The 26,760-nt window shown below is 35.7% G+C and overlaps 1 protein-coding gene across 3 annotated transcripts in view; it reads right to left on the reverse strand.

The window, feature by feature from the left end:
* Window positions 1–220: 220 nt before the first annotated feature.
* RPS6KA3 (ribosomal protein S6 kinase A3) overlaps window positions 221–26,760 on the reverse strand; it is a 73,823-nt gene continuing 47,283 nt past the window's right edge. For 2 of the 3 annotated variants that reach the window (XM_059467115.1, XM_059467117.1), the window contains exons 10-22: window positions 23,967–24,037; window positions 19,592–19,680; window positions 19,276–19,340; window positions 19,075–19,177; window positions 18,765–18,889; window positions 16,903–17,028; window positions 15,358–15,447; window positions 10,879–11,037; window positions 7,644–7,805; window positions 7,371–7,447; window positions 6,175–6,292; window positions 5,383–5,523; window positions 221–4,275 (exon numbers count right to left, since the gene is read on the reverse strand). In XM_059467115.1, coding sequence (XP_059323098.1) covers window positions 4,153–4,275; window positions 5,383–5,523; window positions 6,175–6,292; window positions 7,371–7,447; window positions 7,644–7,805; window positions 10,879–11,037; window positions 15,358–15,447; window positions 16,903–17,028; window positions 18,765–18,889; window positions 19,075–19,177; window positions 19,276–19,340; window positions 19,592–19,680; window positions 23,967–24,037 — 1,449 coding nt within the window. In that variant the 3' untranslated portion in view covers window positions 221–4,152. The remainder of the gene's footprint in view (window positions 4,276–5,382; window positions 5,524–6,174; window positions 6,293–7,370; window positions 7,448–7,643; window positions 7,806–10,878; window positions 11,038–15,357; window positions 15,448–16,902; window positions 17,029–18,764; window positions 18,890–19,074; window positions 19,178–19,275; window positions 19,341–19,591; window positions 19,681–23,966; window positions 24,038–26,760) is intronic. The other variant, XM_059467116.1, reaches the window with a different exon arrangement.

Consider the following 26,760-nt stretch of genomic DNA (forward strand, 5'->3'; position numbering starts at 1 on the left):
GTGTTAGATCAGGTCTATAAGCACCAGCAGAACAGGAATTTTTCCTTTGTCTCCATGTTTGCTTTCCTCAACATGCTGCAATGTCAGGACACTGGCTTTTTACAAACCCTTTCTGGCTGGCAAAGCACACTCAGTGTGCTGTGAAGGTAGTTCAGAGCTAGTGATGAACAAACAATGACTTTTGTAACTGGTCAGAACAAATGACTACACAAAACAACCCTTTAAGATGTTTCAAAGTTTATTCATAGTAGAAATTTCAATTTCTTTTGAAGACTACAAAACCTGCCATTAGACAGGAAAACAAGCAATGATACTTTCCAAAACTGTTCATAGTTACATCTGGAACAGTTTTAATTACACATTAATAGCATGATTGGAACATCTCTTAGATCAGACTCTGAATAAAACAATCATTTAAAGTATTCAGTACAATTAATTTTTTTTTAACTAGCATTTCATTCTATGACAGCAGTGCCAAGCATCTAACAGATGCTATTGTAATGGTCTAGAACAAGGTACAATACCACTGATTTCTTGGAACAGTACCTTAGACTCACATGCCATGCTGAGAAAACTAGTATAAAGTATGATTGTATAGAATCGTAGAAAAATATTTTATCTGTGATTTTGTAATTTTTTAAAAATTGTTTAAGTCGACTTCCCCCCCCCAACTAGGTTGCAAAATAATTACATCCCTCATAAGTACACCTTCCCTTTGATTAGGTCAAGAGTATCAAGATAAAGCTAATCATTTACATCATTTTCATAAGTGAAAATTCATCTATGAACCACTGCTGCTTAGTAAGGGCCAGCACACTTTGAATCCTTTCCTTCCAGTAATAGAAAAGCACAGCTTTAATTGGTAACACCACATTTACAAAAGCAAAACACACACACACATAAATCCCAGACACGGTTAATCTATTTTCTTATGGCCTTGTCTCTTCAGAAAAAAAGTTTTAACTATTTGTTTGAAAAACTCCTTTTAAGTTTTACTCAATGTTATAGTTATTATGAACACAGAACTTTGCCATTACTGGCCATAGATGGCATTTAATGGGTATTGCAACTTCACTCTTCCCTCTGTTCCCTCATGCTCTCAAGCACAGTAAATGGTAATTTCACACTAAACAAATTAAAAACAAACCATGGTCAACACAGAAAAATTCACCTGTATCTGCATTCTCTTTTCATCCTCTATGACTCTCTGAGTCACTTGCTATGCCTTGCAGACCAAGCAGCAGTCCAGCAATGCATGTACACAGTGTGTCATAAACTCACATTCTAACAGAAAAGTGCTGAGACTCAGAGAAGCATTATGTGGATTTCTTTACAGGTTATAACAACTGCAGCTATAAAAACAAAGAAAAAAGTGGAAGTCATGAACATGGATCCAAACCAGGAAGTAAGGTACATAAACCCTGCCTGGCTGTAAAATACACCTCCCTGATTAGGCAGGCCCTTTATACCTTGGTTTAGAAAGTAACTTCAAAATATAGGATCTAGACTTCAACACATTCAGCTTAGGGTGTGCTAAATTTTTGTGTTTTGCTACAATTTAAAATGTTCATCCTCTGCTGATATATATACATGACTTAAAAGCAACATTTGTAAAGTCTAGACTAAATTAACAGCTCACTTGAGAGTGTAGATACATAAAATGCAGGAGTTGACTTTGCCTCACTATTTGGCTAATGAGCTTGAGGACCACAAAATAAGGCTACAATAAAACTACTGAAAGTATTTTTATATTATTTTAATATGGATATTGACAATAGTGAGGCAGCTCAACACTTCCTCTTTTTGGTCTGTTCTCTGCCAGGTACCTATATACACACACTGAACAGAGCAGGAACTCCTTCCTGAAGTGAAATGTTATTACTGACACACTGGCAAGTACTGCCATCCTTTTATTTCAACAGTATTTTAATTATTTGGTTGACTAGATATGATAATCTTCTAATTAACACCTTGAAAGCCACCAGAAAGTACAGTTTCCAGATTTTGAGAAGCCTGATTTAAAACTGCTCACAGAGCTGAAAAATACATTTTTTGAGAGGTAAGGTTTTACTAAATTCCTCTGGAACTGCTGACACTGTCAAAAAAAAAAAAAAAAAAAGATGGCCTTTTTCTGCCTCTACTTAAAAATGTTTCTTGAAGGAAGGGTAGATGCATCTGTACAGCTAAAGGGAACTTCAATGTTAGAGCACCAAGTAAGGGAAAAATACTGTTTGCTTGGGAAGAGCTGTGTTTTCAAACTTCTGAGAGCTAGGCTAATTAAGAATCCTTGTTTATAAAACCAATTTCTTCACAATTATATAATGGATTAAATATTTAGCAAAATTTTAAGTGGGATCCTTTGCAGATCTAGCAAAGGAAGCTTCCCCAAGGAACTAAAAAATTCTGGCAGAAGAAACACTCCCATCCAGAGCAAATCTCTGGTGTCATAAAAATGATTGTTTCTTTCAACAAATCACTGATGATTTCAGGGAAATAGGCCAATTAATGAGCATAAAAGAAAGTTAATTCCACTAAGCCAAGAAAATACCTTCTTATGCAAAACACAAAATTGCATTGTTCACCAACAGCCATTCACCCAGATCTGCATTTTATTAAAGCTAGAATTCCCAATAGTCATTTCATATCTGGAAGGACTTTACACAGCCTGTAATTTTGGTGGAATGGAACACTCACTGTATTCAAACACATTCCAGTGCCCTTCTCATTTGGGAAATTTCATCTTTTCAAGACAAGCCATCAAGATGGGCCTTTAATTACTTTAGATACCAAGAGGCCAAAAATATTAAAAATTTATACCAGTATTTAAAGTGAGTCTTCCACCCTCACTACCAACTCATGTTCATCTGTGGAAAAGTGAGAATGTTCCCTTTGAATGGCTTCATCTTACCTGTCTGGGATGACACTATTTTCATGGTAAATTAGAATGATCCTTTGCTAACCAAACAGATCTTTATGTCCTGCCCCTCATTTTGCTTTTGAAGTCAATTAAAATTATCAGAAAGTAATTGACAGAACATTACATCCATCAGTTTTGCAGCTGCAATGAATGCAGTTTAAGTCTACTCTTTGCAGGCTGCTACTTATTAGTGACCAATATGTTTTGCTTTATCTTCAAATGTTGCCTTTCTTCTATAATGCCAACATTCATTCACTGAACAATTCCTTAAACAAAAGTCATAGAATACAGATAAAATATTAACAATGGGTTATAAGAATAAACCATATAGAAATGTCCTCTATCAGAAAGTATTTAGCAATAATTCCTGAGTCCAGAGATTAGATGGGAGAGACTAAAAGTGAGGGGAGGGGTAACAAAAACAGTGAGATATGGAGCAAGTTATCTTTTCTCTGGGTTACATTACCTATAGGATATATAGTATGGTGAGAGATTCATTGTTTACATTTTATAACGTGACATGTGGCATCAAAAACACAGAAATGTAGAAAAGACATAGGCAAGGAAAACTACTTATCCATAGTATTACATTCAGTAGCTGTTTAACAGTCAGGCTTCTTTTAGAGCTGTCCAACAATACTGATTAATCCAGGTGCACTGTTTAATCAGACTTACTTGTCATAATGATTAATAATATCTAAGTAAAACAAGGCATGTATACATTAAAGAAAACAGCACGGAAATGTACTGCTTGTGAACTGTTTACAAAAACATACAAAATGTTGGATGGCACAATGTATAGTGCTAATATAAACAGATTGTTTAAGCTAAGTGCTTAACATAAATTGTCCATCTCGGCCTGTAACAAAGAATATTTTAGGGGACAAAAATAATATTCCTTATAAAAATAATGCTATGTGGTGCAGAGTGCTTTATTCAGTGTATTTTTGACAGAGGTGGCATTTGTAATTCTTCTGGTTTACGCAGTCGCGAACACGGTAATTTTCACTGTCTCCACTTGTCACTCCATTTGCAGCTCCAGTAAGATCAGTAACTTGCCATCAACAGTTTAAAGCGAGAGTAGATGAAAGCATAGCAGCAGCAGGAGCAGCAGCATTATAGGTACCAGCTGGGACAGAGTGTGCTTGCAGGTATCTGTCAGATATGTGCTACCTGTCGCCATGAGTTGTGCTATCATCTTATGCCGTGGTACCAAGTGTCTGCTTGAGGTCATTTCACAGGGCTGTTGAGGTAATTTTTTTAATACCTCTCCTCTGAGCAAGAGTGGAACGGCCAACTGGCTCCAAAACTGGTGACTGATTACGATTCAAAGCAGAGTAAGTTGCTGCCATTGCACCCTGGGCAGAGAGGAAAAGAACAGTAAGAGTATGTTGTGACTGATGCACACACTACAGCAGTGCTAAATGCAAGAAAATGAACAGGTTTCAACTTTCAGCCTATTTTCATCTACAAAACAGAAACATACTACTGCATTACTCAAGTCCTAGCAGTGCTAGGAGTGAGTTTTTTAGGGTAATAAACAGTTTTACATTGCTTGGAGTCAAACCCAGAAGGTATAAGCTAGGTTGCCAAATTAAGTTCTATCCCTATGTTGTGTGAAAGAGCTGGGGAATGAAATCCCATTGGCAGACTGTCTCTGCTTATCACTTACATAACCATTTCAGTTTCCAACAAAATATTTAAAAATCACCCACGGTATTCAGCACATAAAATTAATTTAAAAAAGATTTAGAAAGTTGTGAGCTGAGGGATAGAACTCCCCACTTCCCATTTGTGTTTTGGATGCTAGAACTTTTTAATAGCTGACTCAGAGTGTTAATTATATTCTTCAGACCTGTTTTATGTTGCACAAGAGATTCTTGAAAGTAGGACTGAAAACAAGGTTGAATACAAAGAAATAGAATTCAATTATTTTTTATTTTCCTCTGCTTATTCAAAGTAAAAAAGTTCCAGGTTGTTTCAGACACGGTGGAGAAGTGTGATACTATAGTAATTAACACTGCCCTTTTGACTTCAGCTTTTACTGTGATCAAAAATTATTCTGTTTTCCTTCAGTTACTGGCAAGTACCCCCCCGAAACTGTAAAGTTAGCAAACGATTTTACAGCTCCTCTATAGTCATCAGATATTTTTCACTTGGAGAAGAATGATTTAAGTTGGTTTCTAAAAGCACTTAAACCTTCCAGTGTAAGTAAGCCCAATAGATTTCAAACACAAGAAAATTAAATTTTTTTCAAATGTATTAGATTTATCACCTGTAAGTGGTTTCACATTAAATCCTATTACATATTCCAAGTTCATTTTATGTCTTAGTGCAACATCCACTTGTAACAACTTTTTCACAGTACTTAGAAGACACCCATGCCACCCCCAGTCTTAAAAACAAAACCCCTTTTGTTTACACTGATTTTGGCTAAACAGCAAGCTGAAAAAATACCTGCTTACCTTCACTAAATGGGGAGCATCCTGCCTGTTCAGCTGGTATTGAGGCAACTGGTCACAGTGAACTATCCAGGGGTGACTGAGAACTTGGGCTGCAGTCAATCTTTGATGAGGGTCAACATGAAGCATTTTGGAAACAAGGTCCTGTCAACAACGGCCAATGGAAATAACAGCAGAATTTCAACTTTAAAACAGACTAATAGTTCAAACTATAAAAGATTCTAGAGGTATAAAAATAATGTTCATCATGGCAGTTTAAAACAAGTGAAAAACCACCCAGCAATGCTAACAGTGTAACACAAAAGGAAAGTGTCCAATTAAACACGGAAAATGTTAGCATTTGAAGCATCCATATAAAAGGGGCATAAAGGATATTGCACACTGAGGTTCAGAGTCTATTTGCTGTCAAAAACAGAATTATCAAAAATGTAATACTTCATTGATTTTCATTTTTGAAAGTCATGCTTCTACATGGAGTTTTATCAAAGCACTCCTCACCATGGATAACTGTGTGTGTGAACACTGATAGAACACACGATTTCTAAGGACAGCTCTTAAGTGCTACAGTGTAAGTCACACCTGTTCTTTCCTCCTACATGCAAGTGACTGCTGAAACATGAACAGCTCAAAAACAGGAAACAAAATTCTAGGCACATAAGGGATTAGATCAGTATTTTAATATAACAATGAGAGGAACTTTGCCAATCATCTCTGATACAACATATACATTATAATCAACAATGTTACATTGCAATCCATCCCTGATTCCCCAAGAGAAAAAGCAAATATACTTGCCTTAGCTGTGTCTGAAACACTGTTCCAATAACCACCACTGAGGGAGAACTTTCCACTTCCTATTCGGGCCAGAATCTCCTCAGGGGTGTCATCAGGACCATTTGCAAAAGGAGTGTAGCTATTTAACCAAACAAATTCAATGTTAGCAACTTTCATAACCTAGGTCTCAGTATTATAAATCTGACTGCAAGTTCAACATAATTATAGGCAACAAACAGTCAAACAGTTGTAAAAATAATTTATTTAACATATGAAAATACATGGCACTGACTATCTGTGCGGCACAGATTGCTGGTGTTCTTATTGCATGTATTTCCTCTGTATCTGGTCTGAAAAGCAGATTTTTCCTATAGCAGTTCAAATACTGGTGGTTCCTGAATTACAGAAAGTATTCCTTAAGCTTTCATAATTTAGTGAAGTACTAAAACAATCCATTCTGTTGTAAATCTAAATGTCTGAGAAAGAATGACTGCTGGTTTAATGCCACAGGAAGAAAGGTGCACCAGTTTTCCTTGCCTGACTATACATATTCTTGCTATCAGAATGTCCCCAACCAAAAAAGAGATTCACTTAAAACACAGCATGTTTGTCATTTATTTTAAAATACAAAAATCTTTGATGACGTTAACACTTAACCAAAGTGGCAATCTGAATAACACAGCATAAAAAGATAGTTGCTATTGAATCTGCTAAATAGACATTATTTTGAACTCCTTGTACCATAGTTGAAATCCTTATAAGCTTTTATACAATTAATTTCTGTTGCATATACAAATGTCTTTCTATTGCATTTATTATATTCTAACTGCATCACTTCAAACATTCAGTGGCTGGATTTTGCACACAAACATGCTTTAATGCATTGTAATTGTATTTGCAACTTATATTTTCTTCAATATATATGCTGCTTAATCTGTCTTTTAATTTTCACATGAAATAATAAATTTTTACTGCAAAATCACCTTTAAGCAGAAATTAAAACCCTAAAATAGAGGAGACAATAGAAGCAAAGATTTTTTCACATCAGTCCCTTAAAACTTGGATTTTACTGAAGGCAAAGCATATTCTCAACCCCCAAAGATGAGATTAAGCACTGCTTTGATAGAAACATCTGTAACAATGTGCCTAAATTTATTACTGGTTTTGTTTGCATTGGTTTGGTATTCTACAGCAAAGCAAATTATAATCACCCTTACCCAGTGAGCATGGTATAAAGCAGAACACCAAGGCTCCATATGTCACATGCAGCGTCATAACCTTGCCTCTTTAAAACCTGAGGGAGACAAATATTTTTTTGGAAAAAAAATGCTTAGCAATGCTTTGATTATGCTATAAAAATGGTAAAATTTCAAATTTTTACTGTTTACAGAGTGATTCTACTTGTTACATAAGAGCAACAACAAAAAATCCATTTAGCAAAAAAATCCCAGTAAAATCTATCAAGGCATATAAACTATCCTGGGTTTTACCTCTGGTGCAACAAAATTTGCTGTGTAACATGGAGTCATCAGAAGACCATTTTCTGCTCGCAGTTGTTTTGCAAAGCCAAAGTCACAAATTCTAATTGATTCTGGATTACCAGATTCATCAACATAAAGAATATTGCTAGGCTTCAGGTCTCTGTGAACAACCTAAGAAAAAAAAGAAACCATTAAATACAGTGAGCTAAACACATGAAAAGCTTTTTATTTTAATTGACAATTTTGATACTTAATTTTAAGTCTCCCATCAGCATGCTCAGTTTCCAGAGTTCCAGCTTCCACCAACAGCTGCAGTGTTTTGATGCTCCATGATGTCTGGAGCAAAGAAATTCTAATTTGGAAACTCTTAACTGTAAAACCCCCTCCCGACATCCCTGCCACCCTAATTTATTTGTGCAGACAGTTCCAGATATCTCTTCTAATGGTTGAATAATGTATTTCTTTTTTAACATGCATAACTACCAGGCTCTTTAAATCAGAACCTTTGGTTTCTATTATCTTTTGGAGTCAGGGATGCCCATAGCTGCTGATGTGCCACCTTGCTATGTAACCACAGACTAGTTACTAATGGAGTAACTCTGTATTCCATTCTCTTCATTCAGACAGTCTGAATTAATCTCAGAAAAACACTTAAAGCCTGATTAAGAAGGAATAATAATAACAACAACAACAACCCAACGAAGTATCAAAGGGTATTCTCCAAGTACCAAAAAAGCCTGTACTGGTTCCCAAGGGTCCGCTTTTGCAGGGACTCAAGATGTAAAATGCTTGACAATACTGGAGAAGCTGCCATGTTCTGGCAGAATTTAAAGCTATGTGATAACAAGCCTTAACAAAACCTGGAATGCACAAGGACAGTCTTTGAAATCAGATGACCTGCTATATTTTCTTCACAAGATTAGACAGCCTAAAGCCTCCAGAGACTTTGCTCTTTGTAAAGAACAGGGTATATACCACTGTAAGGCAGCAGAGTGGATCTAAGTGTCCTCCTTTAAATATTGAAGCATAACATGAGGGCCTTTATCTTCCTTGTTGTGCTGTGTGTTTCATTAATGTTAAACACAGCTTTTTCATGGTTAAATTGAAACAGAAGAGATTGTGAAATAATCACATCAGAACAAAAAGATACCCCCAGACTTCTGCAAGTAAGTGACATCTAGAAATTAGAAGCTCAACACACTCATCCAAACCTATCAGGGTTTCAGGAAAGCGGTATGAGACCAAGGGGTAAGAGTGCAGAGGGTCATGCACATTGCAAAGCCATTTAACACATTAAGTCTATTTAGCAGAGACTTCTCCAGCATGCAAATCCTATGCAATTCTCAGATTTAACAAACCAAGTACCTTAAAGTATGGAAATAAGCACCCTGTAAGCTGAAATATACAAATGATATTAAAGAATTTGACTGGGAACAGAGGTGTTAAGGGGAACACCCTGGCCTGAGATGTCAGTGTATGAGAGAATCAGTTCCTGATTGCCCTCAGTTTTTACCTTTTTTCCCTAATAATAAGTGAAACAACCTTTACTGCTCCAAGAGGCAAATAAAAAAAAAAAAAACAACCAGTTTTAGTCTTATTGATGATCTGGGAGGGTTTTGAAAGAGATTCTAAAAGGGGTAGAAAGGAAGAAGTGAGCAATGGAAGCAGCACAGAGCTGAGGATTTGGCAGTTTCTAGAACAGTCTGCTTGAGTTGTATGCTTTTTTTGGAAGAAGGGGAAGCAAGGCTCAAGTAGGAGGACAAGTAAGTGTAACAGTGCTGCTCAAATTAAAACACTACTTCCCAAGCAACCAGAATGTTTATGTCAAAGAATAAGTGAAACACCTTCCTATGTTAAGCTGTTTTCCCAAAGGTAAATTTCCATGAGGAAACTCTTCCTGGAAGGGTTGTGGAGACTACACACAGATGCAGAGACTGTCAAACCAGATATTACCTAATACCATATTCAAATAAGCTCCTCCAGTGTCCAAAGGAGTTTCAACAGGAAAATCCACTGAAGATATGAGAGACTCTTCAAAAAAAGATTTAGACTACTGAAGTGCCCACTATTTACATATGTGGACAGCTCTGCTGTGGAGGTGTACTTAATGTAAGACTTGAAAATTTACAAAAGCAAACATTCCAAAGTGTGTGTGGTGTAATACAAATTAAAATGTCAATATTTATGGATATCTACAGTAAAGAAACTAAAATCCCTAAAATCCCTTACTTGATGCAAGGACTCTGGGCATCTTTTAGCCACATGTGACAAGAGTGAACCAAGCTATGATTTGTTATTCTATTATGTGTATTTCCATACAGAGGTATCAAGGTTTGATCATAATTCCCATGGGTGCTGCTGGCCAAGGACTATAAGCTGTGCACACAGGCTCAAAAACCAAACCACACACATGAGAAAGTGACTGGAGTGATGAATCTCAGAATGAGATACCAGATAACTTTGATCATAAGTTTTCTGAAATAATAGCTTCCAGCCATGACAGTATGTACTGAATTCTTTGTTATTTAAAATAATTTGAATACTATATATTCCAAAAAGCATCTTTTCTTGGGTAACAACATCATGTATTAGCAGCTTAACTTTTTCCTTGCACCCTTATTTTCTGCTTTTTCTCCATCCCCTTTTTCTTGTTTACTTAAAAATGCAACGCAACTTGTCTTTCTTGCCATGCAATTATCACATTGTCCTTCTCTATATTTGAACTACTTCTTCTGTCTCCAAATTAATTTCCCAAAGTGTTAATTTTCTATCTCCTACAAGTTCTTGACCCTATGGCACCAGAGTTACAAGTCATAAACCATGTTCTTCAAAACCAAGAAGTCAAAGGAGTATGACAGGTGGAAAATAAATTTTCAGTGTATGTCACAGGACAAGACTGAAGTTGCATTAAGTCCCATGGCTATACAACAACACTGGTCCTAGCACTTCTTCTTGGACTTTCTTTCCCTCATATCCTCTCTGTTAGTAATTATCTGCATATTCCACAGAACTGCTGACAGACTGCATAAAGAACAACAGAAACAGTTGCATCATCTCAGTTATCTGAACACATACAGAGCTGATAAGGAAAGTTTTGATTTCAACACAAATTCCGGCTGCAATGTAATTGTTTACCAAAAACTACTTAATTACCACACAGAAGAATGTATCAAGATACAAGTTTATGCTTCTGAAAGAGAAGCTTTCAATGGCAAAAACCATTTTGTCTGAGATGAAAACTTACCCCTTGTGTGTGCAGATATTCAACCGTTTTTGTTATTGTGAACAGAACAGCACTAGCTTCTCGTTCTGAGAAAAATTTTTGCCTAAGAATTTTATCCAGCAGTTCTCCTCCTTTCATAAGTTCTGTTACTACATATACATATTTTCCATCATCATACACCTGCAAAAAGTACAAAAAATTTTAAACTTCAAAACATTTATTCTCTGCTGTCTTCTGTGAAGCACATAGAGATAGTGCAGGTGTGTCCACAAGCTGTTTTCTTCAATTGTTTTCCCCTGATTTCATAACCCACGTTATGTCCAAATGTTGTGCATCTTCAGAACTGAACACAAAACAGTCACAAAAAGGCAATACTGTACCAAAATAACATAGAAATACTAGCATGAAAGTGCTTAAAGATAAAAGATAAATAACAGGTAGTTTCCCCCACACAGGTTCACTACAACAAAGGAAACCAGACATGAGAAATTAAGTAGCAAAAAATGGAAACTGGTCTAATTAGGCAAAACAAGAGCTAGTTCAAGCAGCGATTATTGCACTAAATTAAAAATATAAATAGAGATCATGCCAACAGTCAGACAAAAAAAAAAAGGAAAAATAATCAAAATTTATCTGAAATAGCCACTGTGAACAGTGAAAAACACCTAAAAGTTATACAACAGTCTGCATATGAAGACTATGACAAAGTCTAAAAGCATTAAAAGAAGCATATTTTATCCCTTACTTCTATGGAAAATGGCTCAATTTTTGCATGGATTTTATCATCCAGGGAAGCATTTGAGAATTCTTTACATTCTCACCAGAGGGCACTATAGACTGAGTGATACCAAAGCACATTTAAGGTACTAACACTTCAGCATTTCATTTCAGTTCCACTTCCACAGAATCACAGACTTGGGCTAAAAGTGTCCTTAATGATCATCTAGTCCCAACGTTCTGCCATAGGAACATGTTTCACTAGATCAGGTTGCTCAAAGCCCCATCCAGCCTGGGTTTGGAGTTCCAATTTAATCCAGAAACCATTCCTGCTTTAGTGAAATCTTTTACAAACTGTTCCCTTTAATTTTTTCAACCTACTTTTATGGGGATGTCGTAATTGTTATTTTCAGTAAAATGTGTGAAATAAAAAACTCCTTGTGTTTAAGTAGAAACAATTATCAAAATTATAGTAAAATGCAGTTAGGAATAGATACCAGCTAAGAAACAGAAAATAAGAATAAAAAAAAAAAAGTTTTTATCCCAATTCCCTGGTCTTAAGCTACCTGGGAAAAAGTCGCTAATAAAGTTCTAAGCATCAAAATTTTCTTCTCCTAACAATACTAAAAGGATTTATTTTCTCAGCAAATTAAAAGAAAAAGAATGCTAAATAATTCTGTGGGCCTTACAAGCTTACGATTGTAAGGAGATGAAGACATGATGGGTTTCTGTGCTCACATTTAACAGGAATTTTTCTCCCATTAAATAGCTGAGCACCCGAATGTGTTTGTATTAAGACTTTAAATATAACACAGTATTCAAAAGCAGAATTATCTAATTCTAGATACAAAACTGGATTTTTTTTTATAGGCATGCTTCCTCTAATCCTGGTATGACATGAGGAGATCAGCTTATTTCATTTGACATGACAAAGCATACACATCTCAGTATTGCTGAATTTAAGCAAAATTTGCATTTGATTACTATTTTATCTGCTGGTCCTGTCTGCCAGCCAAAAAACCCTACAGATAACTCACCCCAAACAAACTATTCCCCTTGCACCAATGGTATTACCAACTTAAGTTGTTTTACCATCCTCTAATGGTATTACCAACTAAAGTTGTTTTTGAATAAATACTGCTCAAGTTTTCTTCACAGATGGACAGTATCAGGCTAAGATCACAAATGTGACACTACTTTTTAAAATTAACTCTGAGCACAAGCCATAGGTCAGTCATTATGTTTGCTCTACAAGGTAAAGTGGAAGAAACTATAGTGAGAAACAGATGTAGGCGTATGAACAAAACATAATGCAAGGGAGAAAGAAATCAAGGTTTTTGCCAAGGGAAGTAAGATTTTACAGACATATTATGAGGTATTTTGAAATCATAAATAAGCACCTGGACAGGGAGACTGGATATCTTGTATTCAGGTTTCTAAAATGTTTCTGAAAAGATTCTTCAGGCAATGCTTTAAGTAACTCAAAGCAGGACAAAAGTTCTGTTACAGAACAGTAACTATTACATAAAAGGGTACAATACTTATAAAGGTCTGCCACAGGAAGTTTCTAGGTAATGTTTTGTTGGAAGCTGTGTGCTTCCTCCCTTCTTACACTGTTTCCTAGGCATGCACCAAGGGCCTCTGTCAGAGGCAGGATATTGGATAAGAAGGATATCTGAATTAGCACAATATAGCTCCTTTTGTTTATACACTGTGTAACTGAAAAAGACCACTGATAACAATCAGAAGGAAAATCACCAGAGGACTGTGCACTGCAGAAAGAATTTGGTCTCTTGAATATCCATTGTTTCAATCCAAACACCTTCAGAATTAAATTACATAAAAAGGCTGAACAAGAATGAAAACTTCCATCTTAAGCAAAATTCAAATATTGCTGCATTCCTTCTTGAAATAGAAGAAAAGATAGAAATTGTTTCTTGCAGAATAATAATTTCCAAAGCCGGCACTTAAATACTGAAATATTTTATTTTGGCACTTCAGATTAGAAATATTTCATTCTTGATGTGGAACTAAATGAAAAAATGAGGAAATCAACAGTGAGTTTTATTTTTACAATAGTACTCTAGAGTTTGGTATACAATGGTGCTCTAGAGTTTGAGACCTGAAGGCAAAATGCTCCTTATCTTCTCTGAAAGCTGTAATAGCACACCACTATAATGTGGGGTATGCAAGCAATCTGCCCCATGGGTCTGCATTAGGACAAGAAAAACTTAATGCCAAATTCTTACAGATTTACACAAGATTCTATTACATATGAATTCTACATCTCTTTACATCCTTCCATAATCTTGCTTGGGGAACTGATCTTGAAGCAGAAGTGAGTGAGAATTACAGCCTTTCTCCCTTTGTGGGCTTAAGGAGGTTTTTTTTGGTAGTTCTCCTATTTGTGTGTTGCTGTTGCTGTGCATGAAAGATGGTTCCTGCTGGAAGATGACTGATGATAATAAAAGATTAATTACAGAGTGAGATAATTCAGCATATATTGCAGCTGTTTAAGACTGCCTGGATTTCTGTTCTCAATGTAAAATTTTCATCATGCTTACATTCAGGTTAAGTGCTCACATTCTCATGTTTGCGTTCCTGCTTAAATAGCATAAGCTGTGTTATGAATTAAAATAACACATGAGCCCAGCATGCAGCACTAAAAGCACCATGAATGCTGATGCAGGTTCTGTTCAGCACAGCTCCTTCCAGGTAGCTTTACTGTCCACCCACATGAAACAGAACAGAAAGTGGGACTGTAATTGTGGCATCTTGCTTACAAGAAGATAAGCTCCCTGGTGGGCTTCCCTGAATATCTACCTTATTTTCTCTGTCCAAGAAAGGGCCAAACAGTATGATATCAATAAAGTGAAGACAGATTATAGCAGATCAGCTTCATGCAGAGTTCTCTAGTGCTCATCTCCACAGCATTTATGAGCTGTTGTTTTAATGGCTTCAAAATGTCTGGCAATCTCCTTTCAGTTGAGCTCAGCTTCCTGGAAATGGTTTGCTGTTTTGCCTGAGGTTTGGGGGACCAGAATATTTCCCTGCAGTCTAAGAAAGTCATTACGCATACGCCTTTTTAATTTTTAATCCTCTTCAATGAATAACCAAGGAGACAATTTTCTTTTTCAGTTAGGTCATCAGAATATACTGTTCACTATGAAAAACCTCTTCGTCCCAGCTTATATTATTCCTTCCTTTTTATGGACAAAGTGTTTCCATGGTCAGAGCAAATAACAGAAGGAAAAAATACCTAGATAGTGTTCATACAGAGGCCAGATAAAGATAAAAAACAGTGAAAACCATGGACATGGAAAGATTTTGTCTACTACTTGTAGTAATACTACTTGAGTAATACTTGCTACTGTCCATGAAAAATACCTTGGGTACTGTGCTAACAATAAGTCCTTTGTTATATAATAAAATTGCTTCTGATTTATGTAAGGGAAATCAGATTTAAAGTTAACTAAGCAATCAAAAAACTTCCCTGAGCCTTTAAAAACACAGCCAACATTAAATAAATTATTCTTGCTAGGATTTATGAAGGATGAATTATTTGACTCCTTAGAATAACACTGTACCACAATATATGCATCTTTAAAAGAAAACACAGACATCCCAGTAAAAACCTAGATACTACTGAATAAATTGCACTGTTTTATATTTAAATACTGAAAAACATGAACATAAATCTAAAATATGTAGCTTCTCATCTCTCAGATTAGAAGTTATTCGGAATTGTAATACACTAAAGGATGTGTTTAAAACACCACTTACATCTTTCAGGGTGATAATATTTGGATGCTGTCCATAGCGCAGCAGGATTTCAATCTCTTCTGTTGGATCTCTTTTGCTCTTGTCAATAATCTGTTAAGAGCACATACAGAAATGGGCATAATTCTTTTTGTGAATCTAGTGTAATGCTTTGGTTTGCTTATTAGCATGAACAGTTAAGCAGTATTTATTGTTGCAAAAGGCAGAGATTATAACCAAAACCAAGTTTGTTAAATTGGAAAAGCAAGGCAAAGCAAAAAATATTGGGAAAAATGAAAAAATTTCTTTTGAAAATGATTTCAGAGGATAAGTGACCTAACCTCTTTGGCCATGATAAATAATGCAAGGCTGTTCAGCAGATAAGACTTCAGTGATCCATTATTTAATAAAATGGGAAGTTCATAATTTAACATGAGATACTGGTTGGATGATGCTAATCAACAGATTTTCACAATGCTAATCTCAAACATTTGGAGCAGTAAAAGAAAGCAGGAGAGAAAGAGAACAAAAAAAATAGTAAAAATAAAAATCTCTCAGAGTTAATTCAAACACATTCATTACAAAAGTCCATTTGAATCTCTGGCTCTCAAGTTCACCTTGTTCAAACAAGCAAAATAACATTAACCCTACTTAAATGTACTCTTGTTCTTACTTTTTTCCTCTCCTGAACTGCAGAATTTTCTATAATGTCTCTTCCATTGTTATGTTAGCCCTTCACCCTTATGCCCATACTGCTACCCATCCCCTGCTAACACATCAGACACTGGCACCAAATTCTTTTTTTCAAGATTCCTTGAGGAAAAAAATGCCCTAACAGAGGCAATAGAAAAGCAAGTGAATCTTCACAACAAATGTTATAGCTGAGGGAATTATCAGCTATGCCAGGACCTTCTTGCAGTTTCAAGAAATTACTTCAAATTGAAAGGAAAGAAGTCAAATCTGTTCCTGGCCAGAACCAGAATAAAATAAAGTATTTAAGTACCAGATTAAAACTGGAAGGTTTAGAGGAGGCAATCTACATACTTAATTAATCTTTGTATTTTACATAATTAAGTACTAAGCTGTTCAACAATTCAAAAAGAGAACTGCCCCACAGAATAGGATTTAAAGATTGCTTTTTTTTTTTCCACTTAAAAAGTCTGCTAATCCATACTCTTGCTTTCACAGCAACCATTTGGTCCTAGGTAATTACACAGAAAGATAGAAAACCTTATCATTGCAGTTCTGGGAAATCTACTGATTCCAAGTGAGAATTTAATGCCTTCAAAGAAGTGCTAGAAAGCCCTAGAGAATAACAAAAACAACATTAAATACCTTTAAATGAAAACCAGGAAGCCAAAACAGCTGAAGTTATTCTGGAAGATATAGCAGACTGAAGACTGTTATGAACTCCTTACCCATTTAAGAATTTATGAATTTATTTTTATAGCTGCACATAAAATATTTTTACATTAAAAAAATTAATCTTAATCTCTGTGTTTCTCTATGGCAAATAAAAGATGCCCAATGCTAAAATCTGAAAAGTGTGATTTGTAACAAAATAATTACCTTTACAGCATATTCCATGTTTGAAGCTTTATGAACACATCTCTTGCAGACAGAATAAGAGCCAACTCCAATATCTTCTTTTACTTCATATCCATCAGTAAACTGAATGCTGTTCCTGTGCAACTGCTACCAAAATAACATTATCAATTAATGAATATTCTTAATGTGTAACTGATTTTTTAATTAAAATAACTTTTAAAAAATTCCTATTGATTTGCTTAAAATTTTAACTGATGACTCTACTAGGTGAAAGTGGTCAAAATCCCCATTACCTTCTGTTCAAACTTACTATAAGATAAATTATATATTACACATGCTGTAAATGATGCACACTCTATTTTAGAAACTGATGGCATTATTTTTCTGATTGCTGCTTTACTAATTTAAAGATAGAAACTCCAAACCAGAAGACTTCAAGATAAAATAGTGATACAACAATGGTAAAGAAGTATCACTGCTTTTATTATCTGAATAGACAGAATGGCAGCTGGAAAATTCAGACATACTGAATAGAATCAGATTGGTTGGAATTGCATGGAATAGCAGTCAAAAATCCTTTCACAGAAATAAAAAGCTGAAAGGAGGACAAGTGCTCACTCTTGTAAGGGAAGGAAATGGTGTTCTAGTGTATGGAGTTTGTGCAAAGGATGCAAAGCATTTGCAGGAAACCATCTGGGTATCCTGCAGCACAGAGAAGAGGAAATAGGAGTGAGGAAGTTGTTGAGGAGCACAGAGGAAAGGCAGCAGAGAAACAGATCTTTACAAGAGAAGGAAACCATATACAAAGAGCAATAATGCCATCTACAAAACTACATAGAAATAAAGCAGCACAGAGAAGCTTTCAGAAACTTCTAGCAAGATGCCAGGATCAGAAATAATTCTGATGTATATATCAAATCAGAAAGCTTCTGGAGAATAAAAAAGGATCTAAAGCTATATTTAAAAAAATATTATACATGAAACTGTAATGTGTAGAAAAGCATGTTGTGACAATTCTAGACATGACAGTGTTAATGAAACACAAGGGCCATTCACATTCTTTATAAATTCTGGGTTTTTTGCAATTTTCTCAGGTATACCAGTGCACTGAAAAATACAAATAAACCAAATAATACAAATAAATCTAATAGTAAATCCAATCATTTATTCCTACCTACATTAAGAAGTTTTCAACACAATTTGGATCATGAGTTGGTTTTCATGAGTCAGTAATTATTAAAAGAAGAGAGAGGAGGGAGAAATACAATTTTTACATAGGTCTCCTTTTCTACGTGATAATCTCACAATTATTAATACAGGAGACTCCACTGGGGTCATCCAAACACATGAAGGAAGCCAAAGCTTGAGTGTGCACTGTAACACTGACTTGTATCATGCACTGATACCAGTCACAAAAAGAGAGATTAGCTAACTAACTTCAAGTGGCTTAGGAGGGACAGAACATGTCCTGGGACAGGATTCCAGCAGTTCAGAACATCCAGATACAATTCACAATCATAGTCCAGTGCCTCCTACTACTGCATTGCAGGAGTCAACTGACATTTTCATGTATGGGGGAAAAAAACAATACATCAACATATCTGTTATTCTACTCCACCTTATAATTATGGCTTGACGTTAAAGAGTTAATACAGTACATACAGTATAAGGTTTTCATTTAAAAGCCTGTTTGAAGCTGTAGCTGCTCAGTAATTATACAGGTCCTGTACCTTCAGAGATTTTGTTTGGATGAAACAATCTGATCTTTACTTTTCTTGTCTAAAAGATGACAATGATTTTGTCATGATACTTCATTCTGTGACAAGGAAACAATCCATCCACCAAGAGACAGCACTGATTTTTTTTTTATTAGATGTACTCACCTGGACAATTGAATGCACTCCAACTGTCTGCATTGCTTGGCTTTCATCATCTGATGCAATAGCTACAAAGCTAAATCCCCGAAAAAGCTGATGTGCATTAGCACTGGGTGGAATACCAGGTGAATCTGAAAAATACATCATCTACTTACAAGCAGATTCTTTAACATGTAGATATGAGATTAAATACTGACATTTTGGTAGCACCTTGAAGTTATGAAGACAATAATTTCTATCAAATTTTGAATGAAAAAATCTGAAATTCAAATTCAATCTTTTGAATATGTAATTTCTCTCATTCTTATCTCTTTACCTTTTGGAGTTTTTGCTGTAAATTCAGGGTCAAAATAAAATGTATCTTCAGGTCTGCCAGTTGCAGGTTTAAAAGGAGGATGAATTTCTCTCCGGTACAATTTCTGAAGAGAAGGGACAAATTTGAAGTGGAAAAGTTACATGATACCATAAAAGACTTAACCAAGAAATTTACTGGATTGATTTTTAATTAAATACTCACATTCCAATCTATTTTGGAAAAGAATGCATGCCTCTTAATTTCTTCTACTCCATCAGGACCTGCTCCTTTTATAAGGAAGAAAAATGTCTTTGAATTATTTTCTTTTTGGTCAAAGGAATGGCTAGCAAAATTATATTTCTTATTCCTTCTGCATTAATTTTAGCTGTACGACTAGCAGAAATGATAATATTTGAAGGGCAAACTACATTCTTCCTTTAAAGTCTATTTTAGATAGGAAAAAATTTTAGTCAGTTTAATGACCACTGATGTTATGAATATTATGATCAAATTTAAAATATTCTGCTAAAAACTTTACCTAATCTGTTTGCTGGGTTTCTTTTGAAGAGCATTCGCAGGAGGCTCTGTGCTTCAAGACTCAAGAACTGGGGCATTCCAAGTTTGGCCCTAGAGAATAAAAATAATTAATAGCATACAAATATATCTAGGTAAGAATTAACTCTGCATTCCCCCTGTCCTTCGCCATTCAACAAGTCCATAATAAATGAAGTAGCATCACTGAGAAATTGCCTTCAGACATCAGATACAGAGCAAAAGTGCTGTCAGTCATGTAACCATGTTTGGGTTTTTAATTTTTTTTTAAGTAGTATAGTATTTTCAGTAATGACTCAGGAACTTAGGTGGAAGAAAAGGTGGAAAAGGTAGAGAAGAATAGCTAGAGAACAGCAGTTTATAAACTTGTACATTTCCACAATATGCTTTGATCCACTTATAGGTCCAGTTACTAGCAAATGACACCAAACCAAGCATTCTGATAGTTATCTAATAGAAGGACTAAGAAAAGTACCACACTATGACACACACCAAGATAACCCAGGAAACAAACCAGAATACAGAAATTCAATTAAGGTAGGACAGATCTTGCAGGATTAGCTGGTAAAAAAACCCCAAAAAATCAAACAATAAAACCCCACTTCTCTTTTCCTTTTTCTCCCCTCCCCAATCTACTTCAAATAATACTTTTACAATTTGCCAGCCTTGAATTTTTAGATTTAAATTTCTGTACTTTAACTTAATTTTGTTTTGTAATCCTTGTCATATTTTCTTCCTTGCCATTTAATGTTGAGCCCTCATTCTCTCACTGTTACTAGGTCTTACTTTTTCTTGTAACTATGATAATGGGAAAGAGGGATATAATTCCCTCCTTTCCATCACTAATTCAACCTGTAGCTTGTATTTTTCTGTAACAGTCCATGACACAAGCTCTGTGTTTCAATCAGAATTTGATTTGTCTTGTATTCCAGGTATTTGTAGATATTCACCTCTCTATCACTTGTGTAAATGCATAGGTGCTTGCCACTGATTCACTATTCATTACTTTAAAACTAGAACATAGTAAATTTTCCATTCCTTTCAGCTCTAAAAAAGCTAGGGCAGGGAGGAGGAAAATCTGAAAAACATTGGCTTCTTTGGACTCTTCAATAACATACTACAGACAGATGAAGGCCACCAGTGGAGGGGAGGAATGGGCAGTGGGCCATCCAGCTCTTCCTGACTGCCATGCACCACCACCTTTCACAAAATCCTGTACCAGGCACATGGCAGAGGAGAAGGAAAGGCAATTACCAGCTCCTCAGAGTTCCTATATTACGCAACTACATGAGTGACAGCAATTTTTTTCTGACATTCCTGATGGACAATGGCAAAATTTTATATGAAGGATATCTCTTAAGTAAAGGAGAAAAATGTTTAAAAATTTAACTTTGTTGCAGCGACCTATGATTTCTTCAAACTGCAGGGTTTCCCAGTTTTACGTAAAACACACAAGAATGAACAAAAATTTCTCTTGATAATGTTGTAAGAAATAAAGAACCCTTGAAAAAATATGTTGTAAGGAGAATGCATTTTCCATAGATTTTTAGGAACAGAAGGTAAGAAAAGCAATATATTGTAAATATACACTATGGAAACCAGAATTCATATGCACATCTGTCCATTTTAAAGTTTAATGGAAAATTTAAGGAAAAATATACTACGTATGTGGAAAATAAAAAGAAAACATAGACCAGAAAAAAAGTGTGGACTTAATCAGAAAATACTTCAAAATATCTTCTGGTTTTCAGCTGCTTTTATGACCAAAAGAAAAACACTTCTATGCAAGATAATATTAATAAGAATATGGAACATTCAAAGAGGGTAAAATATCTTTACATCATAGCACACTTTCTGTGCAGCTATTCGAAACCATTAACAATTGCAAAGACTAGAAGGTGAAAAAAGCTGGAAAGAAGTTGTATCTCATTAAGAGATATAGTCTCAAATGAAATCTGAAAGTAATTACAGAATCATAGAAACCTCTAATTGCTTAGGTTGGAAAAGACCTTTAAGACTGTCAAGTCCAACCATTAAGCCAGCACCACTCAAGTCCACTACTAAACCATATCCCTGTGTGCCACAACTTTTTAAAAAACCTCCAGGGATGGTGAATCAGCCACTTCCCTGGGCAGCCTGTTCCAACCCTTTTAATGAAGAATTTTTTCCCAATATCCAGTTGTAACCTCCCACAGTGCACTCATGATCCTCTCATCTGATTGTTTCTTACTGTGGAGAAGAGACCGACCCCCACCTGGCTACAGCCTCCTTTCAGGGAGCTGTAGAGCGAAAAGGTGACCCCTGCACATCCTCCAGATAAAACAAACCCAGATCCCTCAGCTGTTCCTCACAGAATCTGTGCTCCAGACCCTTCATTGGCTCCACTGCTCTTCTCTGCACTCGCTCCAGCACTTCAGTGTGTCCACAGTGAGAAGCCCAAAACTAGACACAGGAGGTGTAGCATCACCAATGCTGAGTACAGGTGACAATCCCTGCCCTGGTCCTGCTGGCCACACTATTGCTGACACAGGCCAGGATGCCATTTGGCTTCTTGGCCACCTGGCCACACACTGGTTTATGTTCAGCAGCTATTGACCAATGCTCCCTGGTGCTTTTCTGCCAGGCAACTTTGCAGCCACTCTTCCCTAAGCCTGGCTGTTGTGATGCAAGTGTAGGACCTGGCACTTGGCCCCACTGAAACTCATCCTACTGGCCTCATCCCATCGATTCAGCCTGTCCAGATCCCTCTGCAGAGCCTTCCTACCCTCCAGCAGATCCATATTCCCTCTTATCCAGGTTGGGGGCACCTGCAAACTGTCACTCAATCCCCTTGTCCAGGTTGTTGATACAGATGTTTAACAGGACTGGCCCCTTGGGAACACCACTTGTGACCGGCCATCAGCTGGATTTCACTCCATTCAGCACCACTCTCTGGGCTATGAATGACTATGAATGTCAATTACCTGGAGAAATGCAAGGATATTCTACATGGCAGCTGAATACAGAAGATATTTATAGCAACAGTGAAAAGACTGTTGAGGAACAGGGCAGAGTCACATGCAGACAAAGAGAAGAGAAAGATATGACTCATAAGACACACAGAAAAAAATGCATGGCTCCCGAAGCAAGTGAGAGTGCAGCAGAATTATCTCAGACTAGCTTCTTGTAAATAGGAGATGGTCAGAAGGAGTTTATGCTTGCTGTGAATAGATAGAACTTTTTAGTTAAAAGACATTGAATAATCACAACATGAAGATTTGATCTCACATAGTGCTGAGGCAGCAGAAGAAACTAGCATCACTAAATACATTTGCAAAAAAAATGAAGAAAAAACCAAAGAATAACATAAGATATATGCATTATGAAAGCAAAAGCCAGGAAAATAATGAGTGTGTTTTCTAGTGGTTTTCACATTCTAATTATTTAGAGAAAATATTAAAAGTTCCATGTATTTATTTTTCAAAAGAGGCTTTTAGTGCAAAAAAAATTCCAGCTTTGATATATGGGTAGACAAGTGGCTAACAGGACTGAGAACAATGATAAACAATGAAGCAGAAAACAAATTAGAAAACTAAGATAATCTTATGAACTTCCATGGAAAAAAAATGGTATTAGTTAAAAATAGATGGAAACAGAGAAGTGAACCTATGGTATGAAGAAACAGACTTGTTTGCACGGTGTTTGGCTACAGTCCCAAAAATGGGGCATTTACGCCATAGGTTGTACTAGTTTAGAGAATATGTGGGGAATTGGCAAAGAAAAAAGCAGACCTTCATAAGCAAAAACAAGAACATTAACTGCATGAAGGAAAGCAATTCCCACAATAGAACTAATGCAAAATCAATGCTGAAAATAGCAAAGGGAAAAATTGGAGCTAAGGCAAGTCATAGGAGAGTACAGAAGGGAGGAGTACTGGGGAGGCAAGTTGTTGGCAGCACCATTAATATAAAGAGTGAGGAGCTGGTAAGATAAAGAAGGATGAGGAGTGAAAATACTTTCTCAAAAAACCTCCAAAAACCTAAACAAAGGAAAAAAAAACCCAACAAGAAAAAAAATGCACATGTTATCAAAAAGGATAAGAAAGTTAAAAAAATATTATGGAGATAAGATGGGAGAGATCATGTGGTTGGAGAAGTTATTATTACAGATTAAAGAGCTGCTATGAAATCCTTTGTACCTGGTATGGTGGAGGAATAGTGATGCAAATTAGATAGGCAGCAAAGGGAATTAATAATATGGAATAGGGAGTGAGGATTTACCAGTACCTTTGAAAATGAGGGAGGAGTAGAAATTAGATTTTGCAGCCCGGAGGGCATCCCTGTAGAATACCTGATGAGATATATAAATAAGAGTGTACTCACTTGAGAATCATAGTCATGGTTTCTTTTCTGTCTTTCCCTTGGAAAGGTAGAGTACCAGTGAGCATTTCAAACTGTATAGAGTAAAACTTTCATCAATTACATTACCTGGACAAAAACTAATTTTTGACAAAACTACTTAGCATCTTAACCTTCCAAAATTCATGCATGTTAACAATCAAGTCTGAGCAAAACAACTTCATTGTACAGTTTCAATTGCTAAGAACATTGAGCAGCCTTTGCCATTTTTAAAGCTGCAAAATATTTTCCTATATTGGTAACTTCTTTACACATCCTTTTATCTGAACAACTTAGACTATAATGTTCTGTATTTAATTTCTGCCTAAAAATTTTGTCCTAGGAAGACTTGATCTGTACAACTGTATTTTTAGTTTTAAACAAAGGGGATGGGGTAGGGGAAAAGGTTTTCCTTTGAAAAGTTAGTGATGATTTCTCCTCATGCAGAATTTTTTTAAAAGGTCAAAATTTTGAAAATTGGCATGTACACAGCCTTCATTGGGAAGGGGAAAAGGTTAGCTGATTGACAAAGACATGCATGATGAAAAGTGGTTACTGTATGCATACAGTGGAAATAAAGCCTGAAGGAACACGGAAGAGCTACACAGTACGTGCATGCACATTCCACAGTGCCTGGCAGTAAGCAACAGACACTGCTGAAATACTGATTTGTTCTGAAAGTGACTGAGTAAAAATAGATAAATATAAAGGCACTCCTGTTGGACTGCAGTATGCTGCAGGGATATCAGATCTAAGTGAGGCAGTGAAAGCAGGCTGGCAGCAGTCATGGCAGCCAGCACCTAGGCAGAAATTGGATTTTTTTGGTTTAAAGACTGCAAAGCAATTTAGTTCAATGCAATTTCATGGCCTTCAGTTAATGACATCAAAATTAAAATAATTATAAAGGAACCCTTGAAAATGCTTATGCAAACTTAAGTCACCCTGAACACAAGGTATCCTCTATTCCTCTCTTTTCTGCTATGACCCAAACACTCAGCCTCCTAAACATAAAAAATGGAGTGGATAACTTGAATAAATAATGCATGACTACAGTATTTGTAGATCTACAATAAGAGCATGAAGCTGAACTAATAATATTCTTTAAAACACCATTTTATTGAAATAAAATTTGAATTCCTTACTGCCATCTCTTCACTACTGGTAGATACTTTACAGTCTAGATAATATTTCTTACTGATATATTTAAAAAATTAAATTTAATAATAATGCCAACATGAAAAAAAGACTACTTTTAACTTTAACACCTAGGACAATTGTCAGGAAGATGCGAGAGGGATAAGCCAGAACTGTAAGTATAAAAAAAAAATTTGTTTGTGGCTTAGCAAGATTTTTATAAGGTGCACTTCTAAAGTTTTTTTTTTTTTAAAGCTAAATTTGGAGTGCTCCACTTACACTTGCATGAAATACAGTTTCTTTTACAAGCTCCTAATTTGTCACAAGCACACATGCTTGTATTAACAATTCAATACGTGTATTCTTTGTCACCCCTCCCAAATACTATATTCCAACATTAATAAGCCAATAGTGCTTATAGAATAAGCCAACATTGGCCTTTCCTACTTATGTTTTATTTCAGGAGGAGAGTACCTCAGTGCTTCTGAAAACTTTAAATGAATGTTTTTACTTGTATGGCATCCCTTAAAACTGTCACTGCTTTAAAGGACAAATTGGAATATAGTTCTTAACAATGGCTTAAGCATACTTCATGTCTAGCAGCACAAGAAAAGAAGCAAAATGATTTGCTGAAATATCTTCAAAGTCTCAATTTCTATGCTATAAATTCTGCTGAATCTAGCTCCTGTGTACTTATACCACACCAATCATCACTTGAATTTTTGATCAGCTCAGAAATTAAGAATTAGTTAAAAGTGGATACTTACAGATTTGTTATGAAAATTACAAACTATAAATGCAAGTAATAAAAATATGTCCTAAAAAAAGCTGCACTGTATTTCATATATTACTTTAAAGAATTTGGTTTTTATGGTCATATTTTTGTATTCAAAGTAGAAGCCAAAGCATTTAACATGCAGAGCACTTCAGACTGTGAAAGCCACCCCAATCACAGCTAACATCTTACAGCAATTTTCAATTACACCATATCCACTTGATAAACACCAAATTATGTTTTCTACCTTTATAAATTAAAGCTGAAGTTTAATTATGTTTGTGTTATCAACAACAAATATTCTGCAACTACACTGTAATTATCTTTTAATTGACTGTTCTTAATGATAAAATGTGAGGTTGTGAGGAGTGTGTGTGCTTGTCTGGAGAGAGTTCAGTTATCAGGTGCTACTTTTACATAGTCAGTTTTCAGATCACAACAGCATTCTAATCATCATAAAGCCATAGGATGACCTATTTTCAGACACAAGAGTCCTTGTACTATAAAGCACACGCATTAGCTGTACTGTTACAGTTGTGTAGCAGAAGCAGTAAGAAATGAATACATTTATACAATTGCTTAATTTCCATGTCAAAAATGCACACAAATATTTTAAATATTAGAAGTCTTTCAGCATTTCTTAAATAACAAACATGATCTATTATTATTTTCCAATTCATATTCCATATACATAATATTTTCCCTGACCGTGAAACTTTACAGTAATTACCCCTTGCAGAAACACCATAAGCAACTGAGAAACTATATCCCATACCAGGTCAGTGTCATTTAGATCATCATGATGGGTGAGAACAACAGTTGAACAGTTGTCATTATTCCACTAACTTGTAATTACACTGTAGATTCTAA

This window comes from Ammospiza nelsoni, chromosome 2 (assembly GCF_027579445.1).
Source record: "Ammospiza nelsoni isolate bAmmNel1 chromosome 2, bAmmNel1.pri, whole genome shotgun sequence".
Taxonomy (NCBI): domain Eukaryota; kingdom Metazoa; phylum Chordata; class Aves; order Passeriformes; family Passerellidae; genus Ammospiza; species Ammospiza nelsoni.